Consider the following 19526-nt stretch of genomic DNA (forward strand, 5'->3'; position numbering starts at 1 on the left):
GTCAGCCATATCTATCCTGAAGAGTGGGGAATCAGATTAGAAAATTATAGCTGTGGCAATGGACAATTCTCACTTATCAAACCTGACATCAAGAGACAACAGAAAATAGCGAAGAGGAGGAAAAGCACTGTATGGCTTATGAGGCCAGGTACTATCAGGTCTTTTACAGAAACCAGGAAGCCTGACAACTCTGTGATTACACAGATGAAGAAACCAAAACAAATTCCTCTGTCACCTACCAGGAGAATGCGGGAGTTGGGATTCCAACCCCTTTCTAATATACCATTCCTCTTCCTAATATGAGGAGCCCTGCTGGCGCAATGGTCAAGTGCTTGGCCGTTAATTGAAAGGTTGGTTGTTCTAACCCAACCAGCAGCAGCGATCTGCTTGTGTAAAGATGACAGCCTAGAAAACCATATGGGGCAGGTCTACTCTGTCACACGGGGTTGCTAGGGTCCAAATCAACTCTACAGCATCTGATAAGAACAACAACTTCCTGTTATACCAGACCACCTGATGTACCAAAGGTCTTTAAAGAAAAAATTGTGTGCATTCTACAAACACCACATGTGTTAATCAGTTATGCATAGGAGAGCACGCTGTTTAAAGAAGCGGTTTTTGAGGACATGTTTGTACCACTATGGTTAAAAACCTAGCTCACCACATATCAATAATGTTTACTAAGTTTGTTTCTTAGCACCAGACTAAAGCTATACTTAAAGGAGGGAAGATACCCCTGAAGGACAGTTTCTCGGGAGACAGAAAACTTCCAAAAAGATCCCAAGACATTTCTAATAACATGAAAACCATCCCCTGTTAACTTTATTACCAATGCTTGTCTGTAGCTTGACTCTAGCACTGACTCTGTTACTACCTTAAATAGAGGGGAAAATACCACAGTAGCAGTTGGCCTGAAAAAGGAGATGGGAGGAGTGAGGGGCGAGAAAACAGAAACAAACTGAATTCAGCCCAAACACAGCTTGCATCTGGGTGTCCTAACCGTGAGAGACTTTCTTACAAAGCCCAGCCAAAGGCCAGTGCTTATGACCCCAATGTGAACTTTGATTCAAACCACACAGTATCAGAAAGGAGAAGAAAACCCAGAATGACGTACTGTTAATTACACAGTGTGCTGACTTTAACCCTTAGTTGATACAAATAGTATCTACCTCTGCTTCTACCCCAGGAGTAGGTCCAGACCCTAGCATAAGAGCATATTCCGGTATCAAACTAACTTCACACCCAGCTCTGACTGCTCTCAGTCAGAGGTAAAATCAAAACATTTGGTAAGCAGGTGAAGAGAGTACTTTCATGAGTTTCTATTTCGGAACCTCACAAAGATCCACAAAAGCTAGAAAATTGGAAGCTTTAGCTTCAAAAATGTTCACAATTACAGTAGCAGCAGTGATTCAAGTACAAAATAGAACTACGGAACAATTCTGTGAGAAACTCATCCTGCAGACGCTCCTAGAGGCCCGATCTGTCTCTGGACCTGTTTCTGTTTTAATTTCCTAAGATGAAGGCCAGAATCCACTGCCGAGTACAAACACACTGTTGCCTTAAAATGTGCGTCACGTCACGGTTGCTTTCCTGGGACTGAGGGCTTATCTTGATAGTTCCACAAGTGATAGCTTCCTCTGCAATGGGACTGGAATTTTATTTTAGATGAAACTGCTTTCTCAACTGTCATGGCAGCCCTTGGGTCTAATTAAATATGAAGTAAAAAAGGCTCCGTTTTGTATGTATCCATTTAAATTGCAGATGTGGATTCGCCTGCCAAACAAGAACTCCCAATCATAAATCAACATCCGTATCCATAAGCAGGCTGCCGCCCTCTGAAACACCTCATTGGTATGCAAAGAGGCACAGCCATACTTTTATTTCTTTTCTCCAAACACACATCTCACTATTTTCATGGTTATTCTCTGAGCTTGGGAGCACAGAGGGAAGAAAGGTGGAGAAGAATGTAGGAGAGACAAATTCCACAGCCTAAAGAAGCTGAAGATTGTTTCAGCGTCAAGATCTCCATTACAATGAGCGAATCCTTTCCTCAGTGCCCTTTACAGAAATAGTATTGTACTAGCTGTTAAAGGGGAAAGACTGAAAGGGTCAAGGGTCTGCTTTTGAGAGCGTTTATAAGCTAGATGTAGAGGTGTAAGAATAGGAGGCAGAAAAGCAACAGACATAAAGATAATTAACATAAGGAACACACAGTACTGTGTAAATACATACATGTAAGTCAATATATGTTATGTTTGTTGTTGTTGAGGGGCTCTGTAGTGATGCCTTTACCACCAGCTGGTCCTATGGCCTCCTCTCTGGACCTGCACAAAGCCCCATGTGTTTGCTCTCTGAGCAAGCTTTACATGGATCATCCAACCGTACAGTGTAGTATAGTATAAAAAACAAACAAAACAAAAACAGTAATCATCGAGTCAACTCTAACTCATGGTGATCCCATGTGTGTCAGAGTAGAACTGTGCCCAATAAGGTTTTCAATGACTGATTTTTCAGAAGTAGATCACCAGTTCTTTCTTCCAAGGTGCTTCTGGGTAGACTTGAACTACCAACCCCTCAGTTAGCAGTCAAACACATTAACCATTTGTACCACCTAGGGACTCCTAGTGTAGTATAGTAAGTATAATTGCAGCCAGACACATCTCATTTTGAATCCAAGCTCTGTTATTTATCAGCAACATGACCTTGTCCACGAGGTATCATCTCTCCATGTTTTGGTTTACACATATATAAAACTGTGCTAATCTCATCTCAAAAAGTTGTTGTGAAGAGTCAGTGAAAAAACAAACATAAAGCTCTTAGAGACCAAAGGTCTGTAAAGCTCTTGGAATGTAATAACGGCAGCTATTACTAACAATCACAATGACGACATCAAAAACAACTATGGAGGTTGAATAAATAAAAAAATGAAAGAAATGGATGCTAATATGTGTTTTTAAAAATTGTTCTCTGATGTTCTTCAAAAGTCAAAAATTGAGCTCTCATTTTGCGTAAAGTATTATTACTCATTATTCAAGTGACTTGATTTGCTCTCTCAGAAGCTCCCCACTGACATACAGAAGGCAAATGGAATTGTTCAGAGAGTTAGGTATCAAAACATTCAGAGATTCACCATGACACACTGTTATGCCCTCAGGCTGACTTCCGGTCCTCCCATTTCTCAATATGCGACCTATTTATCTCCATGTGCTGTGTAATTCTCTATCAGGAACAAAAGTCTCAAAAGACTAGATATAACAATAGGAACACACTTTATTAGTAATGAACAACTGAGAACTGCCTGTGTCTGATAAATCTGAATGGGAGAATAAAAAGGTTTTAAGCAACAGATTTGGGGTACAGATGGGGCTGATTTCTCATCAGCCTGGGAAAGGTTGATGGAGGAGGTGAGATGTGATCTATGCATTAAAAAATGGCAGCAATACTTTGGAACAATAACGGCAAGATGCCAAGTTCCCCCCCAAATCGGAACCAGACTGGAAGCCTGGTCTGGGGCTTGAATCCAGGTGAGTCCTTATTCCAGTGTGGGTACTGTGCTAAACACATTCCTCCAGGCTGAAAACCAGAAACTCCTTTCCTACAGCCCCTGAAAAATCTTGCTGGAATCCATTAAGAAATTATTTGAACCCTGGTGAACTTTTGGCTGAAGAAGAGATGAGGCTCGTGTTTGTAGCAGAAAGTTCATCTTGTCCTAGTACAAAAAGATTTTAGGATGAACCAAGGCAGAGGTTTTCCATGGCTTGTCTATCAGTATTAACTTCTGAGCCTTTCTAGCCCATCAAAGGATGAAAGATGCAACTCACTGCTCAGAGAGTGGAGGAATAACTGGAGGCTTAACTCCTCTTTCACAGGCAGCAGGCAGTAGCAAAATCATATCCATTTATTAACCAGGAAGACATTTCTTAGGCATTAATGTCCTACCATCTTCATCATGACTACTAATTGCAACAGAGCAAGGCAATTTGCAAAACTCTACCGCCTTAATAAATTACTTCCTGTTACAGAAAACGATCTGGGATATATCTCAGACTAAATCTCTCAATGACTAAAATTCTAGACTTTTAAAAGTGCTAAGAGCCTTCTGGAAACCCTGGTGGTATAGTGGTTAAGTGCTACGGCTGCAAAACAAAAGGTCGGCAGTTCGAATCCCCCAGGCGCTCCTTGGAAACTCTACGGGGCAGTTCTACTCTGTCCTCTAGGGTCGCTGAGTTGGAATCGACTTTTTTTTTTTTTTTAAGAGCCTTCTGTCAAATACTTTTACTATATTCCACAGAAGTTACGCACACTCAATAAAATCCACTTCCACCTAGATTGGAGTCCTGATTTAGGAATACATATACAAGGGAAAAAAATTACAGACTTGACAATGCGGCCATAGCCATGTACAGCATGTCTAAGAAACTTCCCAGTGGCCATGACAGTGCTACTCGCTCTATTCTCACACCACTCTGTGTCTTTGCCTTAACTAGCCAAATTGTATTCTATACCCAAGAAAGCAAACCCTTGCTTTTCTTATTGTTTGGTGCCGCCGAGTCGGTTCCTACTCATAGCGACCCTATACATAACAGAACAAAACAGTCCTGTGCCATTCCTATTCAAAACCAAACAAACCAAACCAAACACTTTCGTTCTTGCTCAGGCCACATAAAAACCAAGAGTGGAGATGGCTACATAGTCACATCATGTTGCTTAATGAACAACTGTTCCATGGAAGGATGGATCAATGAATTAATAAATCTCTGTTGACCAACAGTAATTCTTAAGTTTCTGCCTTAGGAGGTAAGAGCTACCCAAATGGACAGAATTCTTTCCCCACCATGGAAATCCCCGGGAGCAGAGAGAAAGAGAGTTGTTAAGTATAGTAAAAACTTGGAAAAGGAAAACCCTAGGTATGTTCTTTAATCGTAATGGGACTTTGATCACTTCTTCCCAAGCTTTTCCCCTTGATGCCATTCCCTCCTCCCACTTTACCTGATACATCTGTTTGTTTCTTTAAATCATCTGTAACTCTGTGCTGGCCGACACTAAACCAGTAAAAAAAAAAAAAAAAAAAACCAGTACTCAAGAGGTGCAATCATGGGACTAGCCAGCCCCAGTTCCTGGCCACTGAGTGCTCACTACAGCTTGTAGGTGCAGTAGGTTTACACTTGGCATTTCTGCAAGAATGGAAGTTGTGGGTATAAGGTTTTTTTTTAGAATGTTGCACTGCTGGCAAGGTCTTCCACTTGTATGTTCTTTTTTATAATGCAACTATTTTTGAGTGAATGGAATGTTCCTGTGATAATTTTGGCCACAAGAGAGGGAAATTTAGCTCAGGGACTGAAACGTACTTAATAATGGTGAAAGACACTAACAAAAATGAATAAATAACCCAACTCAAAAGAAAATAATTTGAACTTTTAGTTTAAAGATTCTTAAAAACACACATACAAAAAGCAGTCTTACCTAACACAGATTAAAGAGCACTCGCCTTGGAGCCAGAAGACCTGGTTTGAGTCTTCTTGGCTCTCCCACTTGCTAGTTGAGAGACCTAGGGCAAGTCACATCTCTGCTCTGCTTAATTTTTTTTTCAGCAATAGAAAAAGGAGACTCAGCTCTCCAAGGTCCCCTTCAAAGCCACCACTTAGTGACTAGCTTTGCAGAGAGGTTCGAAATGTCTCCCAAGAACTCTGAATTTGTCTTGGCCTCCTTGTTCTATTAACCACACAGATCATTTCTTGCTTTTCCTCCCCGATTTCTCAGATTCTTAAATGTCCTCTTGGATCACAGATAGTCAACCCACAGCAAAAACACTACATTCCTTTTTGATTTGAGCAGTCTAACCAAAGAGGCAATAGAAAGGACAAGTGGGGTTTATTATACTACATTTAGGTGCTTTGGTGGATTTTCCTGACTTTGGCAAGCAGGACTTGCCAGAAGACTACTCCATGAGAGTCTTTGGCAATCGTGAAGGTGCTAAAACTTGGGTAAAATTATGTCCATGGCTCAAAATCTAGTAGGTATCTGATGTTCACGGCTCAAAATCTGGAAGGTGTCTGATGTTTTAAATTGCTTTCATTAAGAATTTGACCAAGTAGCTACAACATTAATAATAATAATAAAAATCATCCTTTGACCTTACTTGATATTTCTTGGGAAGAATGTCAGTTGGCCAATGTATACTACCATCTAAGTAACTTTCTTACTTGAATTCGATTTTTAACATTTTTGAACAATTATATGAAGTGTCCTAAGATACCCAATTTCAAAATGTCTTCCCCAATTCTACTTTGTCTATTTTTAATTTAACTTCATTTTGTTTGTTTGCTATTGACCCAAGGGCAATGTTTCAAATCTTTCAAATCTCTGATATTACTTTGCATTTCAAGTTTCTTGGAAGACTAGTATTTTATGGTTAAAAATGTGATAACCATACTAATTACGAGAGAGTTGAATTAATGAAAAATATGACTGAAGATCACCTAAGATTATCCTGTAGGTGCAAAGAACCTTCCGGTCCCTTTTCTAATAGTGGGGAAAGGAATTACATCATACTGGAGTCCTGATGGATATTCACAGTCTTTGGAAACTGCATTTTGTGAGTTTAATCCCAGGAAGGATCTAATGCCTTCGGCAATGACGATTTATCCAGAGAATATAGGTAACATACTAAGCAAACCAACAGTTGTCTTGGTGGAAAAAGTTCTGGGGAGTTGTAAGCCATCTCCTGAGCCACGGTAAATAAGGAGCGAAAGGGCAGGAGACTGCAACTTCTCTATTACTTGTAGCCTAATCTCATATGTTTTTTTTTAATGTCATATGGTGGCATAGCGGTTAAGAGCTATGTTTGCTAACCAAAAGGCTGGCTGTTCGAATCTACCAGGTGCTCCTTGGAAACTCTATGAGGTGGTTCTACTCTGTCCTATAGGGTTGCTATGAGTCAGAATTGACTTGACGGCAACAGTTTTGTTTTGGTTTTTTGAATGTCATATAACAAAAAAAAAAAGTAAGCTCACATAAGTGGAGTCTGTTTCACAGTCTGAGATGTGTGAGAATAAGGCCCAAATAAAGTACATGATAAAGAAGAATTTTAGGATGGGTCATTTATGTGATTTAAGGAGGGATGGTCATCAGGAGACAAAAACAGTCAAGAAAAAAAATTATTGATTTATTGGTCCTTTCATCGATGCAACAGTCTTATGTTGAGCAAGATAATATCAACAAACTAAAGATGAGTAAGACGTGGTATCTGTCAACAAGGAAGTCTCAATCTAACTGGTTAGATGATCATGCAAATTAATAAAAGACAAAAGAAACAAGAGAAAAGAGAGTGCTAAGAGAGAGAATGAGTATTAGCTTCCCTGGGGAATTTGAGTGCATGGGAAAGGGGTGACATTTGAGCTAGACAATAAAGCCTTCCCTATCTCCTCAAAGCAAGAGTTACAGTGCAACTCCCACATCCTCCCACAGCAACCTGTGGTTACAGCTACATTCCCAGTACTTAGCATGTTGTTGTTACGTTAACTGAGTGGATTCCAACTTCAAGTGACCCCACGTGACAGAGTAGAACTGCCCCCATAGGGTTTTCTAGGCTGTAATCTTTATGGGGGCACATTGCCAGGTCTTCTTCCCACAGAACCACTGGGTGGGTTTTGGTTAGCTGAGCACTTAACCATTTGAACCATGAGGGCTACTTCGGTACTTAGCATAATGCCTAACATTAGTGCAGAGACCCAATAAATACAAAGTTAGTGAATTAAATGGTAGTACTTAATCTCTCTAAATTTCATTCACCTCTACAATATGGTAACAATATAACCCTTACGGTGAATTCAGGTGAGGATTAAAGGATAAAAACACATGTAAAATGCTTGTATCGCACAGTACCTGGCACACGATAAGTACTCAATATATGTCAGCTCTTACTAATATCAAGACCTCTGTTTTTACAGATAATTGAGGCTTAGGGAAGCTAATAAAAATTGAGGCTTATCCATGATCATACAGATGGTAAGCTCAGAAGCCAGACTTCAATGTTCTATCAGATTGAGTCTAAAACTCAATCTATACCAGGATGCTGCTGATTACAGTTATTTGTATTTAAGCCTCATCACTGAAAGACTGCAATCTTCCTGAAAACAGTGATTATGACATTTACTTTCATATCCCCATACAGCCTGATTCAGACCCTTGGTTGGACATGACAGACAAGCTACATCAATCATAAAAGGACAAATATTGTTATGATCTCACTAATGTGAAATACCAAGAACAGGCAAATGTATAGAGATCAGGGTTTAACAGTGGTTACCTGGGATGTGAGGGGAGGAGGTAGGCAGAGTTATTGTTTAAGAAGCATTGAGTTTCTGTGTCTTTCAAATGCTACACTTTAGAATGGAAACCAGAAGTCTACTTCATTCTTTTTGTTGCTGAATACTATTTCATTGTACGAATATACCACATCTCATTTACCCATCTGTTAGTTAATGGACATTTGTTGTTTCCACTTTCTGGCTATTGTGAATTACGTTGCTATAAACATTTTTGTACAAGTTTTTATGGGGATATAACTTTGTTTTCATTTATCTTGGTTATATACCTAGAAATAGAATTGCTAGGTCATATGGTAACTCTATGCTAAGCCTTTTGAGAAACTGCCACACTGTTTTTTTTCAATGCAACTGTACCATTCTGTACTACATTTTAAGAATCACACACACACACAAAAAGGCTATTTGGTGTGAATGTTGGAGTAATTTTCACGAAACCATCTCACAGGTACTAAGGTAGCTCTCCGAAGTTAGAACCAATATAAGAGGTGGAAAAAAAGGCCCTTAAAAAAAAAAGAAAAAGTAAGGATGCTATAGAAGTCTGAGACTATGGGTTCCTTGAGGGCAAGGTTTGAGTCCCGTTCACTGCTATATATGCAACAGCATAGTCTAGTGAGCAGTAGTAAGCCCTTAAATATTTACTGAATGAATGAATGGCTCCAGAAAGTCCCTATCAATGCTGAAATATCATTAAAGTAAGTAAAAGATACCATTTTTACTCTATGTACAAACAAGTGACCCCAAGAATCATTTGTGAAACAATACATTACAGGATGAAGCAAGAAGGTTGCTGGATCTTGGCAGAGCACAAATCTTCATTTAATAGAACACACAGTTCCTAGACTACCTGAGGTATATGTAGTCATACCTCTTCTAACAAATATGGGGGATTACTTACTGATTCTAAGCTTCAATATTAAACTATCTTTTGTCTCAAATGAAAGGGTGGTAAAACAGAAACAGTAGGTTTCAAATTGTAGCTTTGCCTTTCTAGTTGTGTGACCTTCCATGAGCCTCAGGCTACTCATTTACGAAACAGAAATGAAAATGTCCCATAGAATTGGCACAAAAAGTGAGTGGTGATATCCATGAGTTAACTCTGCAAAACTATACAGCACTAAAAATGATAAAATTTAATTTTCCCACAGTACATCCCCTCTGTTTTGGATTATCGTATCCCCCTAAAGTATGTGTTATAAATCCTAACTTCTATACCTGTGGTTATCCACTCACTGGGGAATGGGTTGTCTTTGTTATGTTAATGAGACAGGGTTAGTGTAGGGTGTGTCTTGAGACAATCTCTTACAAGATATAAAAGGAGCGGGTCAAGGAAGCAGAGATGGGAGAAGACAGATGCCAAGCCACAAGGAGATCTCCAAGCAACCAGGAAACAGAGGCTAAAGAGATCAGGACCTTTCCTCAGAGGCGACACAGAAAGAGCAAGCCTTCCCCTAGAGCTGGCACCCTGAATTCGGACTTCTGCACTCCTAAACTGTGAGAAAATAAATTTCTGTTTCTTAAAGTCATCCACTTGTGGTATTTCTGTTATAGCAGCACTAGATAACTAAGATACCCTCTACTTTCATCTATTTCACTGAATCTCTTTGGGAAAACAAAATAAGTGATATTTTTCTTCCCAGGCTGTACTTAATTTCAGAGGAAAAATTAAATGGGTATAACTTTCAAAAAAGGTTTTTTCCACGGAAGCTATAGAATCTCTCCCATCTCACAAGCTGAATATCAAGATGGGGGCAAAAATCCTCCTATAGCAAAGGAACTCTCTCCGTAAGTAGAGATGGTACCTGAATGAACAAAGGACCCAAGTGGGGTGGTAGGAAGGGAACACTTTGGGATGAATGAGTCCCTGCAGAATGTTACTTGTTATGTCCCTTAATTATTCAAATAGGATATTTCAACGAACTTTAAAACACTACATATGAATTTGACTTCTATTTCTCCTAAAAGAGACATTTATGTTGATTTGTTATCTAACTGGTACGTGGTCATAAGAAATGTTAACCCAGTAAATTGTTAATCATGCATAAACAGACCAGTGACTATTGAAATTTGATGGAAAGAAGGAAACAAACCTTTCAATTAAGAAGACAGAGTTCAGAGACAGGAAGAAATTCACTGAGTGAATACCATATGGCAGATACTGTGCTATACATTATCTTCCCATTCCCCACCACTGCACCAAACCAGTACCCTACCCTTCCTCTGTATTCTGCATCCTAGGGAATGGCAGCAGCATAGCGTCCTCAAAATTGAAACCTGGCCATCATTTTCAGCTCTCGTTTTTTCTCTCAAACCACATCCTATCAATCACCAAGTCCACGGGATTCTATCTTCTGATTTGTTCTCAATCTTCTCCTCTTCTCTTCATCCCATTGCCTATTTTCCCCCTTACAACCACTGCCCTCACTGCATATAGACTACTCTTCTTAAAATACACATCTCACCTCATTCATCTGCTTGAATAATTTGAACAGCACCCTTTTAACTCTCCATATACAAAAGCTCAAACTTCTTAAACTGGTTTACGCTTCCCTTCATGGCAGAGGCCCTGACCACCTCTTTAGCCTTCTATCTCTTCACTCTGCTCCTTCAGTTCTAAGACTAGTTAGGTCTTTCCAACCGTCTCTTCTTCCAAGCATTCCTTGATGCCCCCTGTTTTGATTAAGTACCCCTCCTATTCACCACAGCCTCAACTTCTCCAACTATGGCTCCCACACCCTATGGGAAAATGACAAATGCATGCACACCACACACACAGTATATGCAAATAAACAGGAATGTATGCTACAGTAATGAAGTCAAATCTGTATTTTAGAAAGAGCACCCTATTTGCAGTGAGGGAGAATACATTAGAGTGACTATGGTATACTTTTCTGTATACCTGCAGTATCTCCCCTCAGAGTATGAATTCTGGAAGGGCAGGGACAGTATTTTTTTCTTGCGCATCCTTGTAATTCCAGGATCCAGCACACACTGCTAATTCCTGAGGAAAAAACCCAAAAAACCCATTGCTGTTGAGTCTATTCTGACTCATAGTGACCCTATAGGACACAGTAGAACTGCCCCAGAGGGTTTCCAAGGAGCACCTGATGGATTCGAACTGCCGACCTTTTAGTTAGCAGCCATAGCTCTTAACCACCACGCCACCAGGGTTTCCAATTCCTGAGTAAATATTTGTTAAATGAATAAATAAAAATCAAATGGTTGAATTTTCATAAAAATCTACAGAGGAATTATCTCTGATGGAAGAGATCACGTTCAACTTTATATCCTCAGTACCCAAGATACAATAGATTGTTGAGAGAACAAAGAAACAAGGTTCAGAAATGAAGTAATTTGCACATGGTCAACTAGTAAGCAGGAAGGTAATTCATTTTATCTTTGCTATTTTTTTTTTTTTAATATCATGTGAAGGGAAAAAAAAGAGAGACTATGGATTAAATATTTTAAGCAAAACCATGCTTCCACGTGGAATTAAGACTACAAAACGCACAAGAAAAAACGGCCAACTCTTTGCTCCTGACATCACCACCTTTGGAATAACTGGTGGACATTTGATACTAGTGACTTAGGTCACAGACAGAGATGGAGAAATAATCATTCCGTTCAATTCGTTTCAAACTACTCACCACAGGAATTATTAAAAATGAAAGGAACGTCTTTGTTAGAAGTATGGTTCATTTTAATGCTGCCAGAGTAAAGTAGATACTTCAAAACACCATGACCTTCTCTTGCTTATTTTTTTATTATATTATTCATTAAAAAACACTATAATATAAGGAATTACTTAAAAGGAATTTTTCTTTTGCTTTTCAAAATGCATTATTTTGTGCAATACCAATAAGAGGTATTATAAATATGCGGATTTGTTATAAAAGGGCTGGTTTATAATTGTACTTTTTCTTTGGATATACATACATAGTATCTATTAATTATTACAGATACTTCAAATGAAAGAAAAGTAAAACGCTTCTCCATTTTATTTCAAAATAATCTCAAAATTATTTTTAACAGCAGTGTTATGTTCTGTCTGTAAATTAATGTTACTGTTTTTTATACTTAAAACAAACTGGCTTTGTGCTTTACAACAAATACAAATGGGGATTTTGGATAATGAAAATAAACGAGTAACAGTGGTACTAATAGAGCTGATCCTACTTATGATGGCTCATTAACTCTGTACAGGATATAATTCACTGCCCTGGATCAGCAGTTGATAACGGTACAACATGGAGCTATTAGCAATGATTGCACTAGGAAATTGACAGAAGGTCTGTTCATTCATTGGAAAGTCAGTATCCCCTTTTGTATGTACAACTACACCAAATCATGCATTCAACAAGACCATAGGAGAAAAAGGACAAAGTCAAGAAGTAACCGGGATGTTACTACTAAGAATACTATTAATCAAAGTCAGAATAAGCACTTTAAATGTATTTGATTACTTAATCCTCACTGCAATCCTACCAAGTAATTACAGTTATTAACCTTATTTTGCAGATGAGGAAGTTGAGGCTTAGGAACTTGCTCAAAGTCATGCTTCAATGAATAATGGAGCTTGGGTTCAAACCCAGGCAGTCTGGCTCCAGAGCCTTTGCTCTTAACTACTCAGAAGAGGACAAATTGCCTCCCTACTTCTTTCTTATCACCAACTTCATCTAGTCCAGAATGAGAGAAAGCAAATACAAATCACAGTATTTCTCAGCCAGAGATACAAGGCAGGGAGAGACAAGACAATGACCCCCTGGGGAAAATTATCAGATTGTAGAAGGGAGGGAAAGAGGAGACTGTAGCTTCAAAAGGTAAATTCACTAAACCTATTGCTTTCATAATATAAATGACAGAGTTAAAGCTGGACAAACTCTTGGCCGATGGAATAAGCTGAAGAAAGTAATGTAGGGAGCATGGTTAAAACAATGCTGATGAACACTGACACTCTGACCTCTGGTCTGCCATTAACTCTTTGTAAGATCTTGGGAAAATCATATAACCTAGTGCAGCAGTATTTCCCTGGGATGGACTAGATGATCTCAAAAGCAATGCCTTCCAAATGCTGGTCTGTGAACGACTATCAGTGACAATTTCTGTGCTCTGGAGAAAAAAGAGAAAATCAAGTATATGGCAGTAATTTTGTCATTAGGCAAAACATACACAATTTAAAGGACTGTCCTTCATTCGGAAATTAGATCTTACTACTTTGTTACTAAAATTTCAATTATGAAATAATGATGGTGAAAGTAGATTGTAAAAGGGCTCTTTGCCTTTTTTTTTTTTTTTTTTTAAATAATGTCCTTACTTAGCAGAATAAAAAATTGGTTACTTGTTCTCTAAACTTTTTTGAAATGTTACAAGGTTATGAAATCCCATTACTGGGAACCACTACTTTATTTTTCAACTCAAAAATTTCAGAGTCCACTATATTCCCATAGCACTTTCACATGCGTTACCTCACTAGATGTTCTATAGTTTGTGACTCAATTCCAACTTCCACTGATTGAAAAATAGAACTTAAGAAGGTTAAATAACTTGGCCAAGATCACACAGGTCATTAAAGAAGAGTCAGGATTCTAATCCATGTCTTCTGACTTTAAGTTCTGCCTACTTTCTATTCTGTCAGTGGTTCATGAATCTGGTCAGACAACATCCTAAGGGGAGTACTTTAAACACACAGAGCTAATAAATCTGAATTCTTAGGGATGGGGCCTAGGGGTTGTATCTTTTAAGAGCTTCCAGGTGATCTTGGTGTGCAGCCAAGTTTGGGGACCACTACTCCGTACCAAATGGCACGTGCCTCTGTCGCCCTGGCCTCACCGGAAAGAACAGGAGCTCTGGAGTCAGACAGAACTGAGTGTCCCTGAGCAAGTCATATAATCTACCTGAGCCTCAGTTTCTTCATGTAAAATGATAATAATAATGCTTAACACGCAGAGTTGTTGTGCATATTAGAAGAAAAATATGGAAGTGCCTAGATACAGTAAAGAGTCAAAAAAAAGGGGAGTTTTTTCTGCTTATTTCTACAAGAGTGAATACATTGCTTAATATGAAGCTCTAATACTACTAAAAATGAGGTAATATTATATACAGTGAGGATTCTAGAATTTTCTTGAAACTTCTTGAAGCAAATCCACAATAAATACAGGTAACTCGCCCCCTCATTTATAACCTTGGGACAATCACTTCAGGTCTCAGTTTCCTCCTCTATGAAAGGATTTCATCTGCTAACTGCTAAGGTGTTTTCTGGATCTAAAAGACTTCAGGGTTCTATTTAAGAGTTAAAGGCCAGCTTAAACCAAAAGTACTCCGAAGTCATCCTAAAACCAAACAACAGTTTAACTTAACTAGTGAAAAAAAGGTCTGCCTTGAGAGGTATGATATTTTACGGACTATCTATATGGGATCAAATTGACAACACTGACTCGAAAGATTAGATAGGAAACTTAGGCGGCAGGGAATTTATGTTAATAAGGGAGGAACACCTCAGAAAAGGAAGGTGAGAATGGTTGCAGAACTCGAAAAAATGTAATTAATGCCACTAAATTGTACATGTAGAAACTAATGAGTTGGTGTATGTTTTGCTATGTATATTCTCAAGAACAACAATAAAAAAAGAGTTAAAGGCCTGCAAAGTTTTGTGGAAGTAGCTGTTAATTAATAAACAGGTATAGTTAAAAAAAAAAAAAAAAGTGCTTCTGAATAACACCATCTCGATAGCTATGCTGTCATTTTCTATCTAGGCAAGGCTCTGTCCAAATCCAAATATTTGCTTCTTTACATTTTTATAATTTATATCTGCCTAGCCTAAAAAATATTCGAAGTGGCTTTCAAAAAAATTGTAATAGGACAAAAATATAAAGCTGAGAAAGAGCTAAGAATTCACAACAAATGCAAAAGAAATGGAAGGGAAGGGAAAATAGGATGGGGAGAGAAATTTTTCAGGAAACTAGAAGAAGCTGTTTATAAAAACTGCACCTTTGGGTTAGCAATACAATTCCTGGTAGTGTTTAGAGAGACAGGAAAATATAGCTTTATCTTACTGTTTCTCACCAAAGACTGAAATATTAATCACCAATATACAGATACAATCTAAATAAAGGAATTTTTTTCTATGCAGACTGGAATTTATATATTTAAACTCCTTTGAGATAGTAGCAGATGCTCCAACTTTTTTATGTGTGTAATTAATTTCACTCTTCTTCTGAAAAAGTACATCTGCCCTTAAGTATTCTTTCTGTCTGTATTCCTCTATTATCTTGCTATCTTTCGTCTTTCCACTCCCTTTATAAAATCTCAAGTAGGTTTTAATCAGGAAAATATGGGCTATAATGGTAATGGTAGTGAGGATCCAAGATTACACCGCCTACCCAGTCATATTAAGTTGCAGTTTTTCATCCCCTGAGCCCACTAGTAGAATTTCTGCCTTCCCTGTGAAAGACCCAGGTTCTATTCCTGGCCAACACATCTCATATTCAGTCACCACCCACTTGTCAGTGAGGGCTTTCAGGTTGCTATGATGCTGAACAGGTTTCAGAGGAGTGTCCAGACTAAGAATGATGAGGAAGAATGGCCTGGCAATCCATATCTGAAAATCAGCCAATGAAAATCCTATGGATCACAAAGGCCTAGGGTCTCCATGAGTCAGGGGCCAACTCAACAGCAGTTAAAAACAACCCTCTGCCCTAGCTAAAATCAAAATGAAAAATCCTTTCTAGTTTTAGGTTGAGTTTCTTTTCTGTTCCTGCTGTGAGTAACCTGGCCTAGGCTTAGGCTTGGCCTCACCTCAGCTATTCCAAGAGACTCCTTATAAATTGGTCTCCCTGCCTCTGGTCCCTTCTGCCTTGAGCTTCTTATAACTGCAACTATAATAATCTTTCTAAAGCAGAGCTCTGAGCATGACTTTTCTCCACTAAAACTCTTTCTTGGCCACCCACTGTTTACCATGCTTCTCTCTGCCATTCAAGCCTCCATGATTTTGTCCCAGTCTCTCTCTTTTTACTGTGTACCTGGGTTAGGGGGTGCTCTGCTCTTTAGCCAAATGAAACTACCTGCTAGTGCATAAAGAATCTGTGTCCTTCCATCTCCTTTACCATACTATTGCCTCTTACAATAGTACGGCAAATAAATGAAGAATAATAACTGGTCATGATTTCTATGTATAAGTTACATTCTTTTTCAATATTTTATAATTTACACTTGTCCTCAAATCTAACAAGTCAGACTCATAAGAATCCAAATTAAGAAGGCGTGTTTATACTTGTAGCCAGAAGTCCATCACTATCACCCCGTATTTACTGCATAAAAAATTTATTCCTTAGCTGCTGAGATAGGGTTTCCTTTCAGTTGCCAAGGCACACGAGGCCAGCTGGCAGGATTAGCCTAGGAAAAAAAACATGCCACGTTGAACTCACATGCAACTGGAACAAACGAAACCTAATTTGCTGACCTGTCTTGTTTATTTTGGTTCTTTCAGCTGGGTAGTGTAGTAGAAACAATTTTAGACTAGCTATCAGGAGGCCTGGAATTTAGTTCCATTTCTGCCATAACCAACAATATAGCTTTCAGAAAATCATGCAACTTCTCTGATCCTTGGTTTTTTTCGTGTAGAAAATGAGAATCTGCCATGCTTTACTCTAACAGTGTACATGCATGTAAGGAATTACTAGTCTTTTATTTACCTCTCCCTATAACACTTTTTTTTTATAACACAGTCCGGAAACCCTGGTGGCGTAGTGGTTAAATGCTGCAGCTGCTAACCAAAAGGTCAGCAGTTCAAATCCACCAGGTGTTCCTTGGAAACTCTACGGGGCAGTTCTACCCTGTCCTATAGGGTCGCTATGAGTTGGAATTGACTCGACGGCAACGGGTTTTGGGTATAACACAGTCCTTTTTCTACATCTGTTTGCTTTACAATTCTCTATTAATCCCAAAGCTTTGCCAAGTCTATAATTCTGTTTTAACGCTACTCAGAGTCTTAGAGGAGGAAGTAAACACCAAACATCACAAATAATCTTGTCTAAATATATTGCTTTCTGGGATGCTGATTACCTAACCTCTGAGGTCAACTTCATAATTTTAAGATTCTATATTCAAATTGACATCTGAAAGTCATATACACCCTGTATGTAAAGGGGGACTTAGACACGTATACATCATCTCCAGCTTCCTACATGGACATGCCATAGTGTTTCCTGTCTCGTGATTAAGAGTTCTTGGAGGTTTGGTTGTCTGCCTTACTTTCATACTCATAAAGCCTTGCTGAATGTACATTTAAGTTTTAAATAAACATAGGAAATTTGCAACAGATTACTGGGACATTTTTTATGTTTATTATAATGCTAGTTGTGATATTAGACATTCTGAAAAGATAAACATTTCAACCAATGTTTTTTTAGGAGAGGCAAGGATTCTCAAAATGGCTACTTTATAAAATAGAAAAGTATAGCACACAAAAAAATTAAGTATAGCACACAAAAGCAGCCCTGGTGGTGCAGTGGTTAAGAGCTCAGCTGCTAACCCAAAGATGGGCAGTTTGAACCCACCAGCCACTATGTGGGAAAAAGACATGGCAGTCTGCTTCCGTAAAGATTATGGCCTTGGAAACCCTTCGGAGCAGTTCTGCTATGTCCTACAGGGTCGCTGTGAGTTGAAATCGACTCGATGGCAGTGACACTGCACAAGAGAAAATACAGCAACTGCTTGCTTTAAAAACTGGGTTGGTTATCCTAATGCCTCCAATAAATAAATAAATAAAATCAGGGACAACCAAGCTATGTGATTTCAGAGTTTAGTACAAAAGTAACACATAATATTCAAGAGTTTTTATTTTGCCATATTCAAGTGACACTCAACGAAAGAAAAATAAAACAAACTCTAGTCAACTTTTCCTTAACACAAAATGAAACTTTTTCTTTTCATGGAAATTAAACGTCAATTTTCAAATTTGTCACCAATTATTTATAAACTCCAAGAAGAGTGGGAAACCCCGGTGGCGTAGTGGTTAAGTGCTACGGCTGCTAACCAAGAGGTGGGCAGTTCAAATCTGCCAGGTGCTCCTTGGAAACTCTATGGTGCAGTTCTACTCTGTCCTATAGGGTTGCTATGAGTCGGAATCGACTCGACGGCAGTGGGTTTGGTTTTTTTTGGTTTGAGTGATAGAGACTTACTGGAAGCTATTTACACCAAGGCACTAAAACAAATAGAAGGATAAGAAGTCAGCACTTACTTGGCATAAACCACTGATGCACATGTCCAAGGACTCTGTGTAGCACCGAGTGCCGTCTAGAACTTTAGGCGCTAGCTCAACAACCAAGGCTGTTCCTTTGGCCTGGCACTTGAGTGAACATGGGTTGTCAGGATCATTGGACACAGGAAGCCATTCATAAAACTGGCCATGGTGCTTGACGTCATTGTGAGCTGAGCATTGCTGAGCTCGGAAATCCCCTGCTTCTGGTGGGCAGTCCTGTGGGAGAAAGGGGAGAGGGACAGACACAGGTTAAGAAGGCAGCCCACAAAAAACTGGGGCAGCTGTGTGACCTGCCAAGGTCTTAAGAAAACAAAGCAAGTATCCAGGTTACTACAGATGGACCATCCTATATCATCTGAGAGATTATATGATTGTTTGGTTCTCAAAATGTAGGGATTTGAGAAGACAATTATGTTGAAATATATCTTCTGATTCATATTAGTTGAGGAAATTCATGTGGAAATATGTTTTCTGAAAGATGTTGAGTGGTCCACAGACTTCTCCAGGTTATAATATGAATTTAATTTTCCTGTAACTTAAATAGAACCTAGTAAAGCCAGGGGGTTAGGTGAAAGCCTCTCTGTCCCTTGCAATTGTGATTTTGAGAGCTATGACAATTCTTTATTTGAGCAATTAGTAGCAAAAAGCTTGAATGAAATTAACACAAGATTCTTTTGGTTGCTTGTCTGAGTCTTTTTTTTTTTTTTTCCCTAAAACGTATAAGTGAAGCATCTAGAATTAAAAATGGGGAATGAGAAAGAGAAACATCATTCACATCTAAATTGCTTTGGCTTCAGGTAGCATGGCAGAGTGGAAAGGGCATGGACTTCTCCTCAGACAGGTGCATGGATGCATGATGCTTAGAACAGAGGCAACAATAATATTGAGCTCTCAAGTTGTTGTAAGAATTTCATGAGCTGATATTGGCCAAATAATGGTAC

The 19526-nt window shown here is 38.8% G+C and overlaps 1 protein-coding gene across 1 annotated transcript in view; it reads right to left on the bottom strand.

The window, feature by feature from the left end:
- ADAMTSL1 (ADAMTS like 1) overlaps positions 1-19526 on the bottom strand; it is a 389822-nt gene that overhangs the window by 266531 nt on the left and 103765 nt on the right. The window contains exon 4 of the mRNA XM_064290455.1: positions 18565-18801. Within this exon, the coding sequence (XP_064146525.1) occupies positions 18565-18801 (237 nt within the window). The remainder of the gene's footprint in view (positions 1-18564; positions 18802-19526) is intronic.

Source organism: Loxodonta africana, chromosome 9, assembly GCF_030014295.1.
Source record: "Loxodonta africana isolate mLoxAfr1 chromosome 9, mLoxAfr1.hap2, whole genome shotgun sequence".
Lineage (NCBI taxonomy): Eukaryota > Metazoa > Chordata > Mammalia > Proboscidea > Elephantidae > Loxodonta > Loxodonta africana.